The sequence below is a fragment of the Nuphar pumila genome, chromosome 2 (genome assembly GCF_984573655.1).
Source record: "Nuphar pumila chromosome 2, dmNupPumi1.hap1.1, whole genome shotgun sequence".
In the NCBI taxonomy this organism is placed as follows: domain Eukaryota; kingdom Viridiplantae; phylum Streptophyta; class Magnoliopsida; order Nymphaeales; family Nymphaeaceae; genus Nuphar; species Nuphar pumila.
Genome location: NC_143250.1, coordinates 22,705,028 through 22,724,511, shown reverse-complemented (window position 1 = coordinate 22,724,511; position 19,484 = coordinate 22,705,028). Strand labels below are relative to the sequence as shown.

At 37.6% G+C, this 19,484-nt stretch overlaps 2 protein-coding genes across 2 annotated transcripts in view; one reads left to right on the top strand and one right to left on the bottom strand.

Moving 5' to 3' along the window:
* The window catches only part of LOC149845021 (U-box domain-containing protein 33-like), a 34,528-nt gene extending 32,673 nt beyond the window's left edge, over positions 1–1,855 (top strand). The window contains exon 10 of the mRNA XM_089986773.1: positions 1,471–1,855. Within this exon, the coding sequence (XP_089842899.1) occupies positions 1,471–1,653 (183 nt within the window). The 3' untranslated portion in view covers positions 1,654–1,855. The remainder of the gene's footprint in view (positions 1–1,470) is intronic.
* A 14,273-nt stretch (positions 1,856–16,128) lies between these two features.
* LOC149845020 (uncharacterized) overlaps positions 16,129–19,484 on the bottom strand; it is a 30,632-nt gene continuing 27,276 nt past the window's right edge. The window contains exons 9-10 of the mRNA XM_089997427.1: positions 17,930–19,131; positions 16,129–16,913 (exon numbers count right to left, since the gene is read on the bottom strand). Coding sequence (XP_089853553.1) covers positions 16,588–16,913; positions 17,930–19,131 — 1,528 coding nt within the window. The 3' untranslated portion in view covers positions 16,129–16,587. The remainder of the gene's footprint in view (positions 16,914–17,929; positions 19,132–19,484) is intronic.

The window sequence follows — 19,484 nt, the reverse complement described above, 5'->3', positions numbered from 1 at the left end:
TTCTCTAACGATCAATCAAAGTTTACATATTTGATTTTTATCGTTCATTTAGTAAGCGACATGTTTTGGATTATGAATTTTCAATGTTTAGATGTGTTTTTAAAAGTGTTAAAAATCAATAACCCACAATACTTTGCATTGTAAAGTTTTAAATGCATTGCGAGCCATCAATTTTTTAAGTTTCAAAAAACATGTTTATGCATTGTAAAGTCTTTGTGTAAAGCATATTTTTTAATAAATTATAAAGATCAAATATAAGAGGTTTGATCCATGAGATGCTCAAGCATTAAAAAAGATTAGAGAGCCATATGATCGTCATTGGTTGTAAATTTTGGACCTTCCTTTGGTTGGACGGTCTCCCTTCCATATATATATGTGTGTGTTTCATATCATTTATCTCCTAGACTGCTCAAAACACCTTTAAAAAATGTATATGCATGTGTTTAATGTTTAATCTAATCCTGCAAATGGGTGCATCATTGTTTATTAACTAATAATGATGCTTTGGATTGAATCAATTTAACAAGAATTCTTAACTTTTAGTTGATCATGTTTTTAATGTAATATGAACCGTGATATCTTTTGTTATGTTAAAACTATATCTAAACATGAAAAGTATTTAAACTAATACATGTTTACTACTAAATAAAGTCTAGGGATCACATTAACGTATTTAGATTAAGTAAAAAAACACATGTAAATATGTTTTTTTCTAATGGAGTCTAGGATGGTCTAGAAGTTAAATAGTCTAGAACTTACACACACACACACACACATATATATATATATATATATATATATATATATATATATATATATATATATATATATATATATATATATATATATATATATATATATATATATATAAATGTTTGATACCCTCGTGGGTATGGAATCTTCCCAATGAAAGATTGTAATATTTTTTCAGTTTTTTGCAAATTTGACCTTTGATCTATAATCTACATATTAATTTTAGTATAAACTCACATTTAGATCATGTTTTTTTGACATATAGTTTAGATTTTATTGTTTTAAGTAAAGTATAAACTCACTCTCAAAAAATATTGTTTGTAAGTAAAGTTTTGTTCTAAACATTTCTCTAGAAAGGACGCATTTTTTCCACTTTCTGTGTGGGAACGCACGCACACACAACAGACAAGCCAAAAGCGCCCTCACCATCAAAAGAAGGGTTCCTAAACTTTTAATCCCTTAAAGTCGAGGATTTGGTAATTCATACTGGGAAAAATGCATTTTGAATGGAGTATGCTATCTATGGGCCTTACAGCTTACTTCTAAAGCCTATGCCTCCTAGAGGACCAACATTAGGAAGAGCTTCATTGTTCTATCGTGTCATAATGTTTACATATATATCGACTCTTCATGTTTTCTTGTTTCCCAACTTGTTATTACCTTACTATAAACTTTTTACTCCCGATGTGTGACATGTAATGTGAATTAAAAATGTAGGAAATCATGCAAGACCCTCACGTAGCAGCAGATGGCCACACTTACGAAGCCGAGGCACTGCGCGGATGGTTGGCTAGTGGCCGCAACACATCCCCAATGACCAACTTGATGCTTCAACATCAGAAGCTCATACCAAATCATTCTCTTCGCTCTGCCATCCAAGAATGGCTGCAGCATGCATGAGCAAATGGCCCTTACAGTACCACAAGTGGACCAAGCAGACACTGGAGCCTGCCCTATTAGTATGAGGTCGGGGCCTTGTGCCAATTTTTCCAGTTTTCATGTTTGGTATAAAGTTTAAGTTAAGGTGCATTTTGTACTCATTATGTTGTGATCTCACTTAAGTTTTCAGAAAAGACCAGTTGGAAATAGATATGTTTGATCACATTGCATGTAATTTTCATGCTTCACATCTATGCTTGATTCATGTCATTTGGTTATGTTAATACATGTGATCCAACACAAACACCTTGAATTCTATTTCTTGTTATCCTTTGGATCGATGAACTGGAGAGGCGGGAGGATGAAAGAAGCATACGGGAGTTTTGGGGGTATTGTAAACCAAAACGAAGAGAGAGAAAGAATGAGCACCGATTTAACCTGGTTGAGCTTGACAAGCATATGTCCGTGGGGGGAGAAATTGCAATGCTTATTCACAAGCCTCAAGCAGTTTTTTCTTGTGAGGAAATTAAATTTCATTCACGTTATAAACCATTACAGAGAGCAGCAAGTGATGAGGTATCACATGTTGCAGCAGAAAACAGAGCACCCAAAAAAAAAATGCACAGTCCATCACAGAGTAGCGTAAGAAAGAAAGGAAACAGTTAATTCCCATGACCACAGTTGCTGAAGAAAATAGGTAACTGCTGCACAACTGCAGAAAGGCAATCTGCGAAAAACAGAAAAACTATAGTGCTGAACCAAAAATTCTATCAATGCAGCTGGCCATTAGGTTGCAGGACAACCTCCCGAGCTGAAGCACCATGCAGCGTCTCAGCCCTGCGTGTTGTGGGCTGCCCAACATGCCTGATGCATATCATTCCCCAATCCAGCTGAAGTTTGTACCCGGCCATCGTAAATGAATTCGTTCCAACAGCATATCATTTATTGACTATAACAGGCCCGGCGGAGAGACATGTGAACCTCTAAAAACTTTGTTATTCCTCTCCAACCACACGCACCTCCACAAAATCAGAACCCAACATCTCTAAATAAGCACCCATTTGGAGCCCATACCCCAATCTTGTGAGGCATGGGCTCGTAAGTGTGCAGTAGGCCACCAAAGTAGGCCCTTATCGCCCTATGCAGTGTTCACCAAAAATTGTGCCGTAGGACATTCTCAAAACATGTGGAAAGTATCTTCCTTCACAGCTAGACAAAAAGAGCATCTACTCGGTAGTTGAAATCCTCTCTTCTTCATATTCGCCTCTGTTAGAATCTTGTCCAAGAGAACCAGCCACCACATGAAAGCGACCCTAACTAAAAGACTACTCCACAAAGACATGAGGTGGGAGCCACTGTGCCATCGGGTTTAAAATATAAACATAATCATTCGCTAATGTAAGCTCTAGGCCTCTAAATGTTTTCCACCATAGTTTGTCAGGTGAGGTGTTTAACACTATAGGAGCAAGAAGCTCCATGAGTTGAATCCATGCAAGGGCAACCTGTGGAGTAGGGTTGGCCCTTAGAACTACGTCCCTTGAGGCGACCAGCGCCCTGCCACCAAACTCCCTTTATGTCTAGTTGCACAATAGAGAGATGAAAAAACCAACATAAGCGGAGAGTCCAAGAGCCAAGGATCCTTCCAAAACAATGTGTTCATCACATTCTCAACCTTCACCATGCATTCATCTGCCATAATATTTACCTCGTTACTCTATGCCTTTCAAATACTGGAACCCAACCTCCACTTGGAATTCGATGACCATCTCTAAGGCCACTCGTGCAACCCTTATTTAGACAGCATAACAGCGTTCTATTCTTTGTCCTCTACACAAGAGCCAAAGCCATTTAATTTGAAATGCAAAGTTCAATTTTCTGAAGTCCTGAATGCCCAACCTCCATGATTGAAGGATTTGGACATGAGGTCTCATGAGACTATGTGAGGGGCCTTCCTAGCCTCTGACCCGCCTTAAATAATTTTTTTAAATACCTTCTTGATTCTTTTTTTCACACTGGACGGCATTTTAAGAATCTGCAATAAGTGAGGGAATAGTCACCAAGACATAACTCACCAAAACAAGTCTACCCGAGACTACAAGAGGGCGTCCCAAGCAAACTATCTATCCTCTCAGTGACCTTGCTCTCCACCTTCGCCCAATGTGAGTCCCTGGTCACATCAATGTGCAAGGGGATCTCCAAATAATGTAACGGTAAGGAACTCCTTGCACACCCCGAATATGATTGGTGCAGTTGTGCACACCTTCATGAGCATTAAAAAGTGTAACCTGACTCTTGGACTCATTAATCTGCAACCATGAAATATCCGAAAAACACTGCAATACCAACCACAAGTATCACAAGTTCTGCATAGTCTCCTCTCCAAAAATGAGATCATCAACATATAGGAGGTGGCTAAAATTTGGGCTTCTAGGTAGAGGAACCCCTTTGAAAGAATCTGTCGCAGCAGCTGCATTTAACATAGAGGTAAAGGTGATGCATAACAATGTCAAAAAATAGAGGGAGAGTGGGTCGCCTTGCTTGAGACCAAATTGTGGAGTAAAGAAATCTCTCTTGCTACCGTTGACACAAATGGTAGTAGAAGAAGAAGATATCAAACATTTGATCCATGCAATCCATCGATTTCCAAACCCCATTTTCCTTAAAGCATGACACAAGATACTCCCAACTGACTGAGTCAAAGGCCTTTGATAAATCAATCTTAAAAACAAATGCAGACTTCTTGGTTAGATGAATATGGTGTAAGGCCTCATGTGCCAACACCACACTTTCATGAATGTGCCTTCCAAGAATAAATGCACATTGCACATGAGAAACAACTTTATGAATGACCGACCACCTTTAACTTCTCAGTCAGGGCCAGTGTTATTAAAAACGCGCCTCAAGGCGAGGGCCTTTGTGCCTTGAGGCGCAGCATAAAAGCATAAATACCCTAAGGCGTACGCCTCATACGCCTTGAGGCATACGCCTCAGGGCGAGGCGCGCCTCAAAGTGAGGCGTAGACGCCTCAAATTTTTGGTCAAATGGGGGTCAAAGCACCCATTTGACTGAAAATTAAGGTTAATATATCGAGGGCCCTCATTCTCTCCTCGTTTCTCTGTGAGGCAAACAGTCTGCGTAAGCTCACCCAACAGGGGGGCATTTAGCCAATCCCTTCCGCCTGGCTTGTGGCAGCAGCAATAGGGTTGCTGCAGTTGTCGCCAGCGGCAAAAAAAAGAAAAGTAGAAGAAGAAGAAGAAGGGGAGGAGGGCACTCACCTGCACAGTGGGCGGCGACGACGACTTTCTTGGTGGTGGTAGTGGAGTAGGTAGAGCAGAGAGAGGGATCTGAGAGGGAGCGTGGGGGTAAACATAGATAGGAGTGAACGAGAGAGAGACTGTCATGAAGAGGAAGAGTCGGGGGTGGAGGTCAGAGCGTGGGGGTAAACCTCGATCTAAACCCTTTGTTTTAAGAGGGTCGGTTAGATTGTTTGGATTTGGGTTGAATCTAAGTGGGTCGAACCTTGATCCAAACCATCTTAAGAGAGGGGAAATCGGTTAATGAGGTCAGATTGGGTTGGGCCCATTTGGACCCAACTCAATCTAATTACATATTTATTTAATATATATATATATATATCATTTGGGTGTTGTTATTTCAGATTGGATTGGTCATGTTGGATCCAAGATCCGAACAAAACCAAAAATGAGTCTCACATTGAATAGCTTTGGGTTTGGATCCAAACGGACCCAACCAAATTCTAAATACAACACAATTGCATTGAATTGGAATTGGATCCAATCCAATCTCAATCCAATGCAATATAACGTAGAGATAGATTTTTAAAATGGATTTGGATTTGTATCCAAATCCAAAACCACACCTACACTATATATATCATCTACAGTTAGGTCTTTGCATGTCTTGACAATGAGTCCATATCCAATTCTAGACCCATAGTTCTTATCAATATGGACCTAGCTTGGATCCAACCTGTTTTGGAGATTGGATCTATCAAATGGATACGGTTTTATGACATTAAAGGTTTTTTGAGTGGTTCGGGTATCTTAAGAGATCTGGCTATATATATTCTTCTAAACCCAGATAGGGTTCATTGACAGGATCCAAGTCCTTGTTATGATGTTTTACAATTTTGGACCTATTACTGGATCCCAACACATTTAAATTTTTTTTATTCATAATTTTAGATATTTTTTAGTCTTTTTTAAGTTCAAATTTTTTTTTTGAGGCTTACGCTTTACGCCTCGCCTCAGATTTTTGTGGAGCGCCTCGCTACGCCTCAACGCTTTTCACAACGCTGGTCAGGGCTTTTGAAATAACCTTATAATTAAATACATCCAAGCAAGGATATGGGCCTCAGCTGGCCAATGTCATCTGTGCTTCCTTCTTTAGGAATGAGAACCATCAAGATTTTACAAAGCTCTCTAGGAAGCTTAGCATTGTCATAGAACTGCATCATCATCTAAAAAAAATCCTTTTCACACACTTCCTAGATGGTATGAAAACCATCCAAGTTAGGAGCTTTTTACAAGTAGGTAGAGCCCAAGCAATTCCTCTCTAACCTCTTCCCTCAAGAAAGGCCTCTCAATGGAGCAACTTTCCTCAGGAGGGAGAACAGCGAAGCTAAATTCTCACAGACAATGAGCGAAACCATTGAAATACAAAAATGATCTTTAAAGAACGAAGTTACCTCATGTAGAATGGCATCCCTCACCACTTGTAAACCGTTAATAGAAATCACCATGATGAAATTGATTTTGGTGTGGAAGTATGTGGTGTTCACATCTCTATGCTGGAGTCATTGCACTCTGCCCCTGTGTTTCCATCTGATCTCTTTGCGTAGGCTCCATTCTTTTAATCTAAGATGTCAAATATTCTTGCTCAAAGGATAATTGTTGAACCACCTCCCGCAAAAAATCCTTACCTACCACCATTCACATCCCTTGTTTCAAACATGAAAACATGTTAAGACCCCTGTAAATACCCACTTACGCCCTCACTCACTCACTCTAAAGTCTCTCTCCCTTAACACCTCCTCTCACTTGTGTTATGGTGAGGTGAAGACAACTACCTTCAACACCACCACCAGCCTCACCACCACTACCACTCTCTCTCTTTTTGGTTTGGTCCTAGTAGAGGAGACACCAAAGATCAACTCGCCTTTCACTGTGATTCCTACCACCACCTTTGTCATCGAACCTGCTTAAAAGTGTGATAGACCATGCACGTACTCCCGTGCTTGCAATACAAAACCTGAGGCATGTGTAAGACCGCACTCACTTTTGCATCTGTCGGCAAGCACAAAATAGGTGGAGGAAAATTCCTATGTATATTGTTTGCATTTTCTGTTTCTTATAAAACTGCATGGATTATGAGGTAGGATCACTTTGACTTAACGTGTATGTGTAGACTTAGTTTGCATGATTTGAAGTTCGCATTTTAGTTAAGTACCCATTTTTTTGTCAAGTATGAGTATTTTATGTACAAAGATACATATGCATGATTTGAATTAAGTATGAATGTTTTGGATTTTGTAGACTTGTACATATTACAAAAATGTTGGTCAGATTTCAAATGATATAAGATATTAACTATGCATGTTTTTGAACTGTAAGTTGTTAAAAAAAAGAGGTGTGAAAATAATTTGCTTAGTTAATTATGGTTGTGTAATCAGATTTATTTTAAGCATGTGTATAAATGAAAAACCAGATTGACAATGAGTATAGTTGTAAAGATCAGGATTTATGAAATGTATTAGCATGATGCTTATGACATGAAGTAGTGCTTAATGAATGATGCAATGCATGTTGAATAATGCATAATGATTAGACTTCACCACAATGAAAATATAATATATGCAACTATTTCTTTTGATATAAGATCAAGTGAATGTGTGAGCCCAAATGGGTGGCTCCTAACCTTGTGTGTGGTCAACTTAATCGATATGTATTGGTGCCCCAAGTGATAGTCGGTAACCTTATGATTGATTAATTAAAATCATACATATTTGTGCCCTATAGAGACCATTGATCTTGTAAGTGATTAATCATATTTAAGCATGTATGTTAAGAGAATTAATTAAATAATGAATGATATGCATGCTAACTCTCTTGTGGCTTACAATGAGAGGGTAAGCGGTACACTAGGCTTCGTGGGGTTTTGTTAAGTACAAAGAGTTGCTTCCCTAGCCACAAAAATTGCGGATAGCTACCACTGATGTCATAAGATGGTAGTGAGATTGTTTCAGCTGAAATTAAATTATGATATATCAAGTTAAGGGTTTTAGGGTCTCTCTTTCGACAGGTTCGTCCCTCACCCAGAATTGGAAAAGATGTGCAAGGCTAGAGTAATAAGACATATTAATTGAAACAAGAGCTATTGGCAGAAGTGATGTCCATGACTTGTTATCTCATCATTAGGTTTCTTTCTGTGGTATTATATGGAAAGACTCTACAAGAAGTGGTTTCAAACTCTTTATGATTATAAACATTTAAAGATATTTGGTTGTGATTCTTATGCTTCAATTCCAAATTATCAAAGGAATAAGCTTGACTACAAATTCAAGATGTGTATATTGTTGGTTATGGCAAGGGTGTGAAATGTTACCGGTTATGGGATTCATTACATGCAAGTTAATCATAACTTGATGTATACATTTGGATGAGCCTTGGGTGCTTTCCAAGACCATTGGTTATTAGTTATGAGATTTATTACCTGCAAGTTAATCATAAGCTGAGATATAAATTTTAATGAGTTTGCTTTCCAAGACCATAGAAAAGGATAGTGATAATGTAGATCCACGTGAATTGAAGCATTTTTATTTTACTCTAAAATTTTCAAGTTTAGAAATTGTCTATCCTAACGAACATGTAGCCAATGAGGATCGATTATAAAGCTGAAGAACATAACGATGATGATCTTCAAGCACCACCACCATCATTAGATTGATCAAAGCATGAGAGGTGTTGCTAACTCAAAAGGATTGTGTGAATTCTATGGTCATAGTGCTTTGCTAATGGAAGATGGCAAACCATGTTCCTAAGAAGGAGCAAGAAAATGTACAAACTCAACGAGTTAGAAGCATGTTATTGATCAGAAGATGTGTGCTTTTTCAAGAACTTATCATGGGAGTGATGGAACTACTAAAGAGTTGAAAGGCAGGTGCAAATGGGTTTATAAAATCAAGAGAGGCATTATTAGAAAATTGACAGATATCATGGTTGGTTACTGAAAGATTTGTACAAAAGAATGATGATTTTTTTTTTGAAATTTTTGCACTAAGTGTCAACACTTGTAGTTAAATATGATTTAGAGCTTGAGCAAATGGATGTGAAGACATTTTTTTTTATGGAGACCTTATCGAAGAAGTATACATGAAACATCCTTAAGGATTAGTTGAGGAGGGCTAGAGTCTTGTGTGTAGTTTCAAAAAATCTTATATGAACTCAAGCAAACATTATGACAATGGTATAAAAAATTAAACTCTTGTAGATCCTAAGTTTTTAAAAAACTAAAAACATAAGTTTTTTGTCAAAAATTATTTAAAAAATGGATCCGGGATCCAAATTTGAATTTTAGAAGAAAATGGGAATTGTTCTTCAAGATCTCACCCCTTTCTTCCTCCGTTGAGTAGGAATCAGGCAGATCAGAGATGTCGAATCGTTGCTGCTAGAGATGTGTTGCAAAGAAAAAGCATATCTCATACACAAAAACCCATAAAAAGTGAGTTCAGTTGTGGAAACCACCAAAACTCAAAACAAAATAAAAAATGATAAATCTATGAACATTAGATAAATCTAAGTTATAAAAATATATAAATTAATTAAAATAATCGCAAAAATATAACCAAACTTACCATGGTCTTAGGTAGCCCTCTCTACGATGGTTAAGTGTAGGAGAGCATGGATGACACTTCGGCTTGGTTAGAGATCTAAAAAGAGGTAAGTTGGGTGAATTAGACCCTAAGCTAAGCTAGGCTATGCTAGACTAGGTTGTGAAAGAATTTCTACAAAGTAAGGTTGCTCGAGTTTTTTATTTCAGATCTTATGAAATAGGGAGAAGGCCCCTTGTTTATAGGATTTGAGTAGATCCATATATGTTTCTTACATATCTAAGATCCAAAGGTAGATCTACGATTGTGGTTGAATAAAAGGTTGAGATTTGATATTGGAAAGGAGACTAGGGAATAGGATCTTGGCTTTAAGTAGGTCATTAAGTAAAGGAGACAACTTGAGCTGTCAAAAATGCACAAAGACGAGCTGGGATGCACTTTTTTATGCTGTTAACATCCAAAACATGGGATATTTCAAAAAAACATTAACAACAATTTGTCAAGGTATAACGACAATTGATTTGTTGTTATAACTCTATTAAGGACAAATGATTTATCATTATAGCTCCAATAACAAGATATAATTACAAGGATTTTAAAAGTTATAATGACATATATGAGATATAACTACAAATGATGTCATAACTGAAATGATCTATTTTGGAAAGGGATATAACAACATAGGTATAATGACAATTTATGGTGATAACGATAGTTCAGAGGGTAATAACAATAATTGATTTGTTGTTATAACTTTGAAACTAATTTTGGTCATAACTTTTGATTGCGATGTCTGATTAACCTGATTTTTTACTTGTTCAAAAGTTGAGAATCTACTCTTCAACTTTTCTTTTGATAAAAAACCTTGAAGAAGGAGTTTTTAAGGCTAAAAACTATATTGAAACAATCTCTATAAAGATAAAATATCTTGGTCCGAAATTAGGTGTCTACAAAATGCTTCATTGTTCAATAACAATAAAGAAGACACATCAATTGAGAGGAAGCAAAAAATATTGGCTTTGACAAAGTTTTTCTAAAAGAAGAAATGTGTTTATAAAGGCAAAGACAAAGATGGCTTGACGGTGCAAGAAGATAGCTAGAGGTGCATACATAGCTTAACATAGAGGACTTTCTATTGTGCATGTTATATAAGCAGAGAGGTTTGGCCAAACGTGCTTGGATTGCAGACTAAGCTAGTACCTTGTTCTACATGAGAGTTTTTCCTTAAACTCGGTGTTGTGAGCAAGAAATCTCGTCTGAGCAAGATTAGACAAAAACAGAACAAGTACCTGATCGCTTGGAATCACACGGAAGGTAACTAATGATTTTGTCAAAGACAACGACTTCTTTTTACAAAGACAAAGACAAACTTTTTTAGGCAAAAAACATTGAGAAAATACCTTTTTGAGATATTTTGGATCACTTTGAAAATCATGGAATCACATGGAAGGAGATTTTGCTCAAAAGACAATTCTCTAGGACAAGAATGGGGTTTAGGATGGTTCATGTGCTCAACGTGGATGTCGATGGTTTAGTATAAATTTTAGAAGAAAATGGGATCCATTCTTCAAGATCCCACATTTTTCCTCGTCCATTGAGAGAGGATCAACTGGATTAGAGACTTTAAATCATTATTGTTGGAGCTGCATTGCAAGGAGGAAGCGTACCTCTGAAGCGAAAACCTAGAAAAAGTGAGTTCGGTGGTAGAAATCACCAAAACTCAGAAAAAACAAGAAAATGACAAATCTACAAATACTAGATAAATATAAGGCTATAAAAATATATAGAATAATTAAAATAATAACAAAAATATAACCAAACTTACCGTGGGCTTAGGTAGCCTTCTCTACAATGGTTGAGTGCAGAGGAGCACAGACAACACTTTGGCTTGGCTCGAGCTCCAAAAGGGGGTAAGTTAGGTGATCTAGACCCTAGGCTAGGCTAGATAGGGTAGGCTAAGCTAGACTAGGTCGTTAAAGAATTTCTACATAGTAAGGTTGCTCTGGATTTTTATTCCAGATCTTCTGAAATAGGGAGAAGACCCCCCCTATTTATAGGATTTGAGTGGATCTGGATATGTTTCTTACATATCCAAGATCCAAAGGTAGATCTAAGGTTGTAGTTAAAAGGATTTAAATAAAAGATTTAGATTTGATCTTAGAGAGGAGGTTAGGGGATATAATCTTGGTTTTAAAGTCATTAAGTGAGTGGGACAACTTGGGCTGTCAAAAATGCACAAGGACAGGTTAAGATGCGCTTTTTGAGGCTGCTAACATCCAAATTATGGGATGTTTCAAAAAATGTTTTAACGACAATTGGGCGAGGTATAATGACAAATCAATAACGAGATATAACAATACGGATTTTGAAAGTTATAACGACAAATATGAGATATAATGACAAATATGAGATATAATGACAAATGACATTATAACTGAAAATAGTCATTTTAGAAAGGGATACAACGACATAGGTATAATGATGATTCAAGGTGATAACAACAATTCAAAGAGTAATAATGATAATTGATTTGTCATTATAACTCTAAAACTAATTTTGGTTATAACTTTCGACCTGATTTTTTGCTTGTTTGAAAGTTGAGAATCTCGTCCTCAACTATGTTTTTTTGTCAAAAACCTTGAAGTTGGAGTTTTTAAGGCTAAAAGTCATATTTAAACAAGCTCTGTGAAGACAAAATATCTTGGTCTGAAATTGGGTGTCTACATCTCTTCATGTAAAATCATGGTTTATGTGAAAGTATGACCGCCATGTATACATGAAGTTTTATAAAAATGATACATTCTTGTTATTGGTTTTATATGTTGATGATTTGCTACTATCCTAAAAAGACAAGAGCAAAATTGATGAGCTCAAAGGACAACTGAGTATAACATTTGAGATGAAAGATTTTATTTGACAAAATATATAAAACATAGCAATCGATAGACAAAAGGGAACATTACCATATCACAAAAGTGATTTATGGAAAAGGTTCTCCGCAAGCTTGGTATGGCCAAAGCAAAAGGCATTACTAGCAACCGGCTCAAGTTATCTTTAGAATATTGTCTTATAATGAAACAAGAATTAAAGAATGGATGATGTTCAATATGTTAGTTTGGTGGGTAGTTTGATGTTTTTTATGGTATTACTAGGCTGAACATAGCTTATGTGGTTACGATTATGAGTTTATTTATGACAAATCTAACAAATAATCATTGAAAAACAGCTAAACGAGTACTTAGGCATTTGAAAAGTACAAATAATTATGCTATCACATATAGTAAGAGTTGCGACTCATTGCATAGTTATGTTGGTAATCTTGACAAGATGAAGTTTATTAATATGAGAATGGTCTAATAAGTTGGATGTTGAAGCTTCAATCAATCATAGCGTTGTCTACTATTGGGGACGAATACATGGTATTAATGGATGCTAGCAAAGTTTTTTGGGTCTAATTCCAAGGTTTGATAGATGCGATTGATGGAAATTTTAAACCCATGATTTAATTTTGTGACAATATGAGTATAATATCTATGGCTAAAAACTCAATCTATCACGAGAATAAAGCATATTGTTGTTTAATGTCACCACATTCGAAATAGTGGAAGAAGGCACAGTGAATGTGTTAAAGGTTAGAACCAAAGAGAACTTAGGGAATATGCTCATCAAGGTGGTTGAAGAGTGTTCTTTAGTCGAGCTTGGCTTTCTTATGTATCAAGGCATGATGAACTCGAGAGTTTGTCAATGTCATGTGGGTGATTTTCTACCATTAGGTTAATGATATCAATCGCATCTTTTGTCTTTTAGAGTTAGTAAGTCTTTTTTTTTTTTATTGAGAGGTATTTTGGTTATTGTATCTTTTTAACATTAGAAAAAAGAAACAAAAAAAAGGTTGATCCTCTTAAGGTTTAGGGGTGACTTTCTCTCATTATATAAGTGAATAATAGAAGGGGTTTTATCTCCAAAAGCTTCCCACATCCATGCCCTAAGGCTCCAAGGTGATGTTATGGGTGGCGGCCATTATGAAGTTCATCGAATCACATATACAAATGTGGGAATAGGTTGTGGTTTCTTTTGGTGGGGTTGTAGGTTGTGAGGTGTTAAGAGTTCTCATCAAATTGAGGTAACAAGGATGGTGATCCCCAATATAATTTCCTTGTGATCTCCTTGTCGATAGTGGAATCCCTTATGCGTTAACCACGTAAATCTTAGTGTTATGGTTTGTGTCATCTTTATTTCTTTATTTTCTATTGCTATTGTGTGCATGCATCTTGAGATGCTTCCATGGGTTTCTTGATTTGATTCAGAGTAATTACAAGCGATCTGATTAGTGGTGGTTTGGCCACAACAAAAACTCTCCATGAGCAAATTAGTGTGGGGGTAAAGAGCTGCAATCGCTCTTACAATGGTCACTCATGATCGCCTCCAACGCCTTGGTTTTCAGCTTGTTAGTAGATGAGGCCTTTGCCTCAACGATGTAGAATTGGTGCTGCATCTCTTTAAAAAGCTTTTGAGGCATGATACTCTGACAATTTGGAGTTTACCTAGAATAAGTGTGGGGGCATGCGCTTAATAAGTAGAGGAAAGTGTATTTTGGTAATAAAAAGCGTACGGGCATGATTATGTGATGCAGATAATGCAGTCAGTTTAGCATCCTATTGGACCGAAATGGCTGTGTGCCGATAGATGGGGACCGTGGGAGAGAAGATGGATCAGTTTTGCTATCTTTTCATATTGCAAGTTCCAATAGTCAATTGATTTTGCTCCAAGGAAGATGAAGGATTTATTGAATTGGGATGGATGATTCGACCAAAGAATTTTTGTTTTTTTTTTGAAAGGCAAGCTGGGGTGGGGTTAGGCTGACCCCCCTACCAGTTATACAATTATACCATTGGGTTTTGAACCTGCAACTTGTAATTCTATCGCATTATTAATCTGGAAGGATGAAAGAGACATCCAATCCGATACTGACAACATTTATTAGACCTCCCCAGGAGTCCGCTACTGCTAGATCCACAAATCAAAGCCTATTTCACAAAGTCCATTCCATGCGCCAAACGTGTCATGAAAAACATGCTTCCGTTAGCAGAGTTGATTAAAAACAAACAAACAAACAAACAAACAAAACTTGCAGCGCCAACCTAGCCACAGCCACAAAGATCATCGAGATTTTGGGAACTTTTGAGATATCAGCTCAAAATATTTGCACGCCACGAAAATCTGAATACTATTGTTAGATTTTCTATATCTTACCTGTTTTCAATTTATCACGATACTGTCAGCTATAACGTTTGGTACTTTTATATGGTTGTTTTGTGTTTTTTAAATATTATATGATTCCAAATGTTTCTCCAGAAAAGAAAAATTAAAAAATCTCACGAGTTTTTCCATTGCCAAGAGAAAAGAATTTTGACACAGCCGTAAATAACATCGACCGTATAGGAATAATTCATATACTTTGAGGATTAGCAGAAGCAAGATAATGGGGCTATTTACTAATCCTATGTGAGAGGAAGAGAAAGGGGTTTTCCCACCTAAACCCAAAGCCTTCCTGTTTTTGCATCACATGAACATGTTTATCTTAGATTCCTAACCTTTTTAGCGACTTCCATAGAAGCGTTACCTTTTCAAACTTTTAGCTATTCCCTACATCACTCATGATGAGCCCACAATGGCTCCACTCATCTGGTAGGGGCAGCAACTTGTGAATGTCACCAAGTTGGCGTCCTTGGGGTGATCTCGTAGTTCCTACGGGATGGAGACGGTGGGGTTGGTCCATGGGTTTTCATTTCTTTTGCCACATTTCGCTCAAAGGGTTGAAGGGAGATAGTGTGTCAAGCTGTTCGCAAGGGCCAACTTGGTCCTCTTCCCCAGGGATCCCAGATGAGGTAACCCTAGGAGAGCCACCGACTCCATACCCTCCATCCATGGAGGGCATACAGCATTCTGATCCCCCACAATATCAAATAGTATTGTAGGTATGATGAGATTATTTTGGTAACGAACTAATCAGAACCTTATTACAAATGAATTGAATTCCAGGACATCACAAGTTTAAAACCCATGGGTAGCATCCCTTACTGCAAGGCCAAAGCTGGATGTACTCCCCATTGGGCAGTGGGGACCTCAAGGGTTTTACCAACCAGACGCTAGCCAATGGGAGGGTATCACTCGTGATGCTTTTTCCAAATGAATGATTGTAGCAACCCAAAATCCACTCCAAACATAGAAAATTGAACTAGACAGTTAATAATCACCTTGTCAGACACAGGCTTCCAAAATGAATGAGATAATGACCAACACTTTAGAAATAATGAAAACAATGAAGAACACGGTAATTCAAAAAACGAGCCATCAATCTTCACTGCTCTCATCCTTGCCAACGATTGTAGGCTAAATCAAAACAATCTGAAGTGCAGATGGACAATCAAACATCAGTCCACTTCAGATAACATGTGTCTTAACAACGTCAACAATTATGATGATCAAAGATGTTTGATCACAGCTGACCATGGAAACTGTTTTCAATCTTTCCACTATGGCAGAACTCTCTCCACGACACTAGAAGGAATATATGATTATGATCAGCATAAGTTAACAATTGGAACCATAAAATATCTCTACAAATTTCGACAAAACCAAATAGGATTGACCTCCAAAATCAACTCATCTGCAACCCTCCAATAAAATTGCCAAATATCATAAACCATGTCTTTCGAATGACTAATTCATGATATAGAAAGATTATGACAGTTACCAACACCCGACTCTCAAGCACGAGATCTGATTCATGCAAACCCCAATGCATACAGAGCTTGCCCCAGAAAAAACATACTAAATACAAAACTGACCCTTTTATCTCTAAAACAAAGGGACAAAACTGAGTAAAGATCCTGAAAAACACTAGCATCAGTGAATGCTAAAACCACAAAAATTACAATATAAAAAATTTTAATCCTACAAAAGGACACAGCCTCTTTACCCAACTCAAATGCCGCAAGGGAGCTATTTGCAGGAGGAGAAGCAGCACCAAGAGATACAGAAGCCTTTCTTTAAAAATTCGAAACCTCTGATTAGAATGGATGGTAGGAAGCCATAATTGGTCACTAGTGGGCACTATTTCTCTGCTTAGGGATGTACTTCAGCCGGCTGGCTTTTGCAGAGTTTGATTGTGATATGGGTTTTGACGCACCGCTTGTACCACTGTGCTGCTCAGCATTGTCCAACCGGTTTTTGGTACTGGCAATGACAAGGACACTCTTCCCATCATGGTTGAAACCTCCATGGGTGTCCTTAGGTTCAGAGTTCTCAGGATCAATGGATGTGGATGGTTCTGCAGAAGCGATCTGAGGATGCACTGATGCCAAGGACACCTCAAAGTCAGGGGATATCACAACCGTCACATGATCACCAGATATTGCTTCCTTCCATCCTGCAAAAAGGGGAATGACAATCTTACAAACTTTGAGTTTGTTCACCTAATCTACATGTGATAAACATGAAGATGTCCATCAGTTTATGGCTTTTAGAAAATTATGAACTTTAAAAGGAAAATTACTAGCTGTAATCAACCATGAACCAATAAGGGCCAGTCCAATCATCACATCATCATGCACCAAGTTGGTTACAATTGGATAGATCTAATTTGGAACTGGCTTTGGAAATGGGAACAACAATAAGCATGAAACTATTTAGCTGTATGGTACAGAACCTATCTGAAATAGTGTGAACATATTGGTCCATGCAGCCAACACCTCTTGCTGGATGACATAAAAAGACATTTTATATGAGGCATTGATTTGCCAGTGCTCAAATCTAAATTTCCAAGTAGGTTCATGGTATGATATTTAACTGCTTCAATGTCATAGCACTGAACCACTTTTAGGATGATACTTGCCATCAATCACTATAGAAAATAGATAGATCCATCACTTTGTGTTAAGTACGCAATCTTCTTTACCCTTAGCTCCATGATTAATTCCTAAAACTTTGCATGGTAAACTCATGATTTTGCATGACATTGTGGCCCTGTGGACGAGTTCACATGCATATGTGTGGTCATGTGTATAACATCATCAGTTTTCCTCTCTGTCACAAAGATGCAAAGATATGAGGACACGGATTTGACTTGAAAGTTTGAAATATTTTTGAAAATTTTAACATGAGGACACGGAATTTTTTAATTTTTATAATCAATAAAAAACTAATTTTTGATATTTTAATATTAAAAATGATTTTTTTATTGAAATAATACTTAAAACTATTAAAATATTACCAGTACATGTCAGTGTCCGTGTCCATGTGTCTGCTCATGGGACACACCACCAAAATGGCATGGCCCTGTGACATAGGTTTTCCTTTAGAAATAAAGGATCTAGCCATCAACAGCTTGATGTGCAATGTTAGATGATTCTGGAAGAGAACTAGGATGGAGACAAGTATCCTTACTCTGGTTGAGGAAAATCTCAGCAGCACGGCTTGAGAATAACGTCTCACCAATCTGGTTTACAGAATCAGCCTCCTCCACTTTGTCCAAAGAACTTTCACACCTATCGAATCCGTCTCCAGTTTCAGGCTGTCTATAACAGTTCCCAATTGCTCCACTCCTGTCAGATATCTTGTCCGAAACAGCATTTTGGCTTGCTTCCCTTCTGTCACAAGACAAACCATTACTTTGTTCTGCAGTGGTACCTCCCCCTTCATTCCTGGAGCCTCCAACCATCCCAACTGGCCTCCAGAGCTTCACTTTGGAATGGTTGACAGAGGTCTGACCAGAATCTGGCTTACCCAACTTCTCGGAGATGGGATTCCTCTTTGTAGCTTGTTCATCAGCAGTTGGTTGTGCAAACAACTGATTGATGTTGGTACAACCTTGGTGATGTGTTCGAACAGCTAGTGTAGTATCAACATCATCCTCCCTAGACCCATTACTTTCAGAAATTGCTACAGATATGGAGCCAATCAGAACCTCACAATTCTTGCTTTGCTCCAATTGTTCATGCACTTCTCTCTTTCCTTTATTATCTAAATCCTCTCGCTCTCCTTCCACTTTCGATTTCCTGGTCCACACCTTATGACTGTTTGTTTGTGAAGGAATCTTTTGATCCTTGAAGCTGCCATGTTTCTGGTTCATAACTGATTTAGAAACAATCTCTGGACCAGAAGTAAATCCATTTGGCATATATCGTGATTGCCAAATAGCTTGGCGACGAGCCACATTTGAATGTCGCTTTCCAAAAGCATATGGTGCCTTATGATCCGTGCTATGAGAATCAGATGGACCCTCATATGCTTTGTGATCTGTGTTATGAGAATCAGATGGATCCACACTTATTGGGTCATTCAAGTGGCTTCCGTCTATATCACAGGATGCTGAAAGGTATCCATCATTTGCTCCATTATTCTCACCATTTACATCTGTTAACAAGGCAGGTTCTAGTGGACAGATGGAATCACACGTAGACTCTGGGCATTCAAGGTCTACTATACTAGGAACTGTCAAGGATGGTGTTTCCACAAGAGGAGATGAATCATTAGACAGATTCAGCAAAACATCATTATTTTCTGTGCCTTCATCAGCCTGTTCCCTCACTTTCTGCTCTTTGTGCCTCAATTTCTTCAGTCTTTTCTTCTCCAAGAGCTCAGCTTCCCTATAAAATGTAAAAGGATCCAAAATCATTGCATACAAAAATGGCAAATTTACTGACATGGGAAAAGACAAGCATAAAGGCCTAAAATGTCTAACAATAGGTTGCATGGAAGCAATTTCTAATTTTTCTACAATGTGGCAGTAAAATATTGCAGTACATGTATGCACACACGCACATATGTTACTAGTGAAAAAGAAATTTAACAGAAGCACCAAAGGATGTGTGATTAACTTAGGTATCCTGAGGCTAAATGAGATTTATCCCAGTTAATTGTAGTTGATAGAACATGCTAAGACTGAGCTGATCTTTTACCCAAATGAATTAGATTTTTGTCAAATGATACAAGAAGCCAC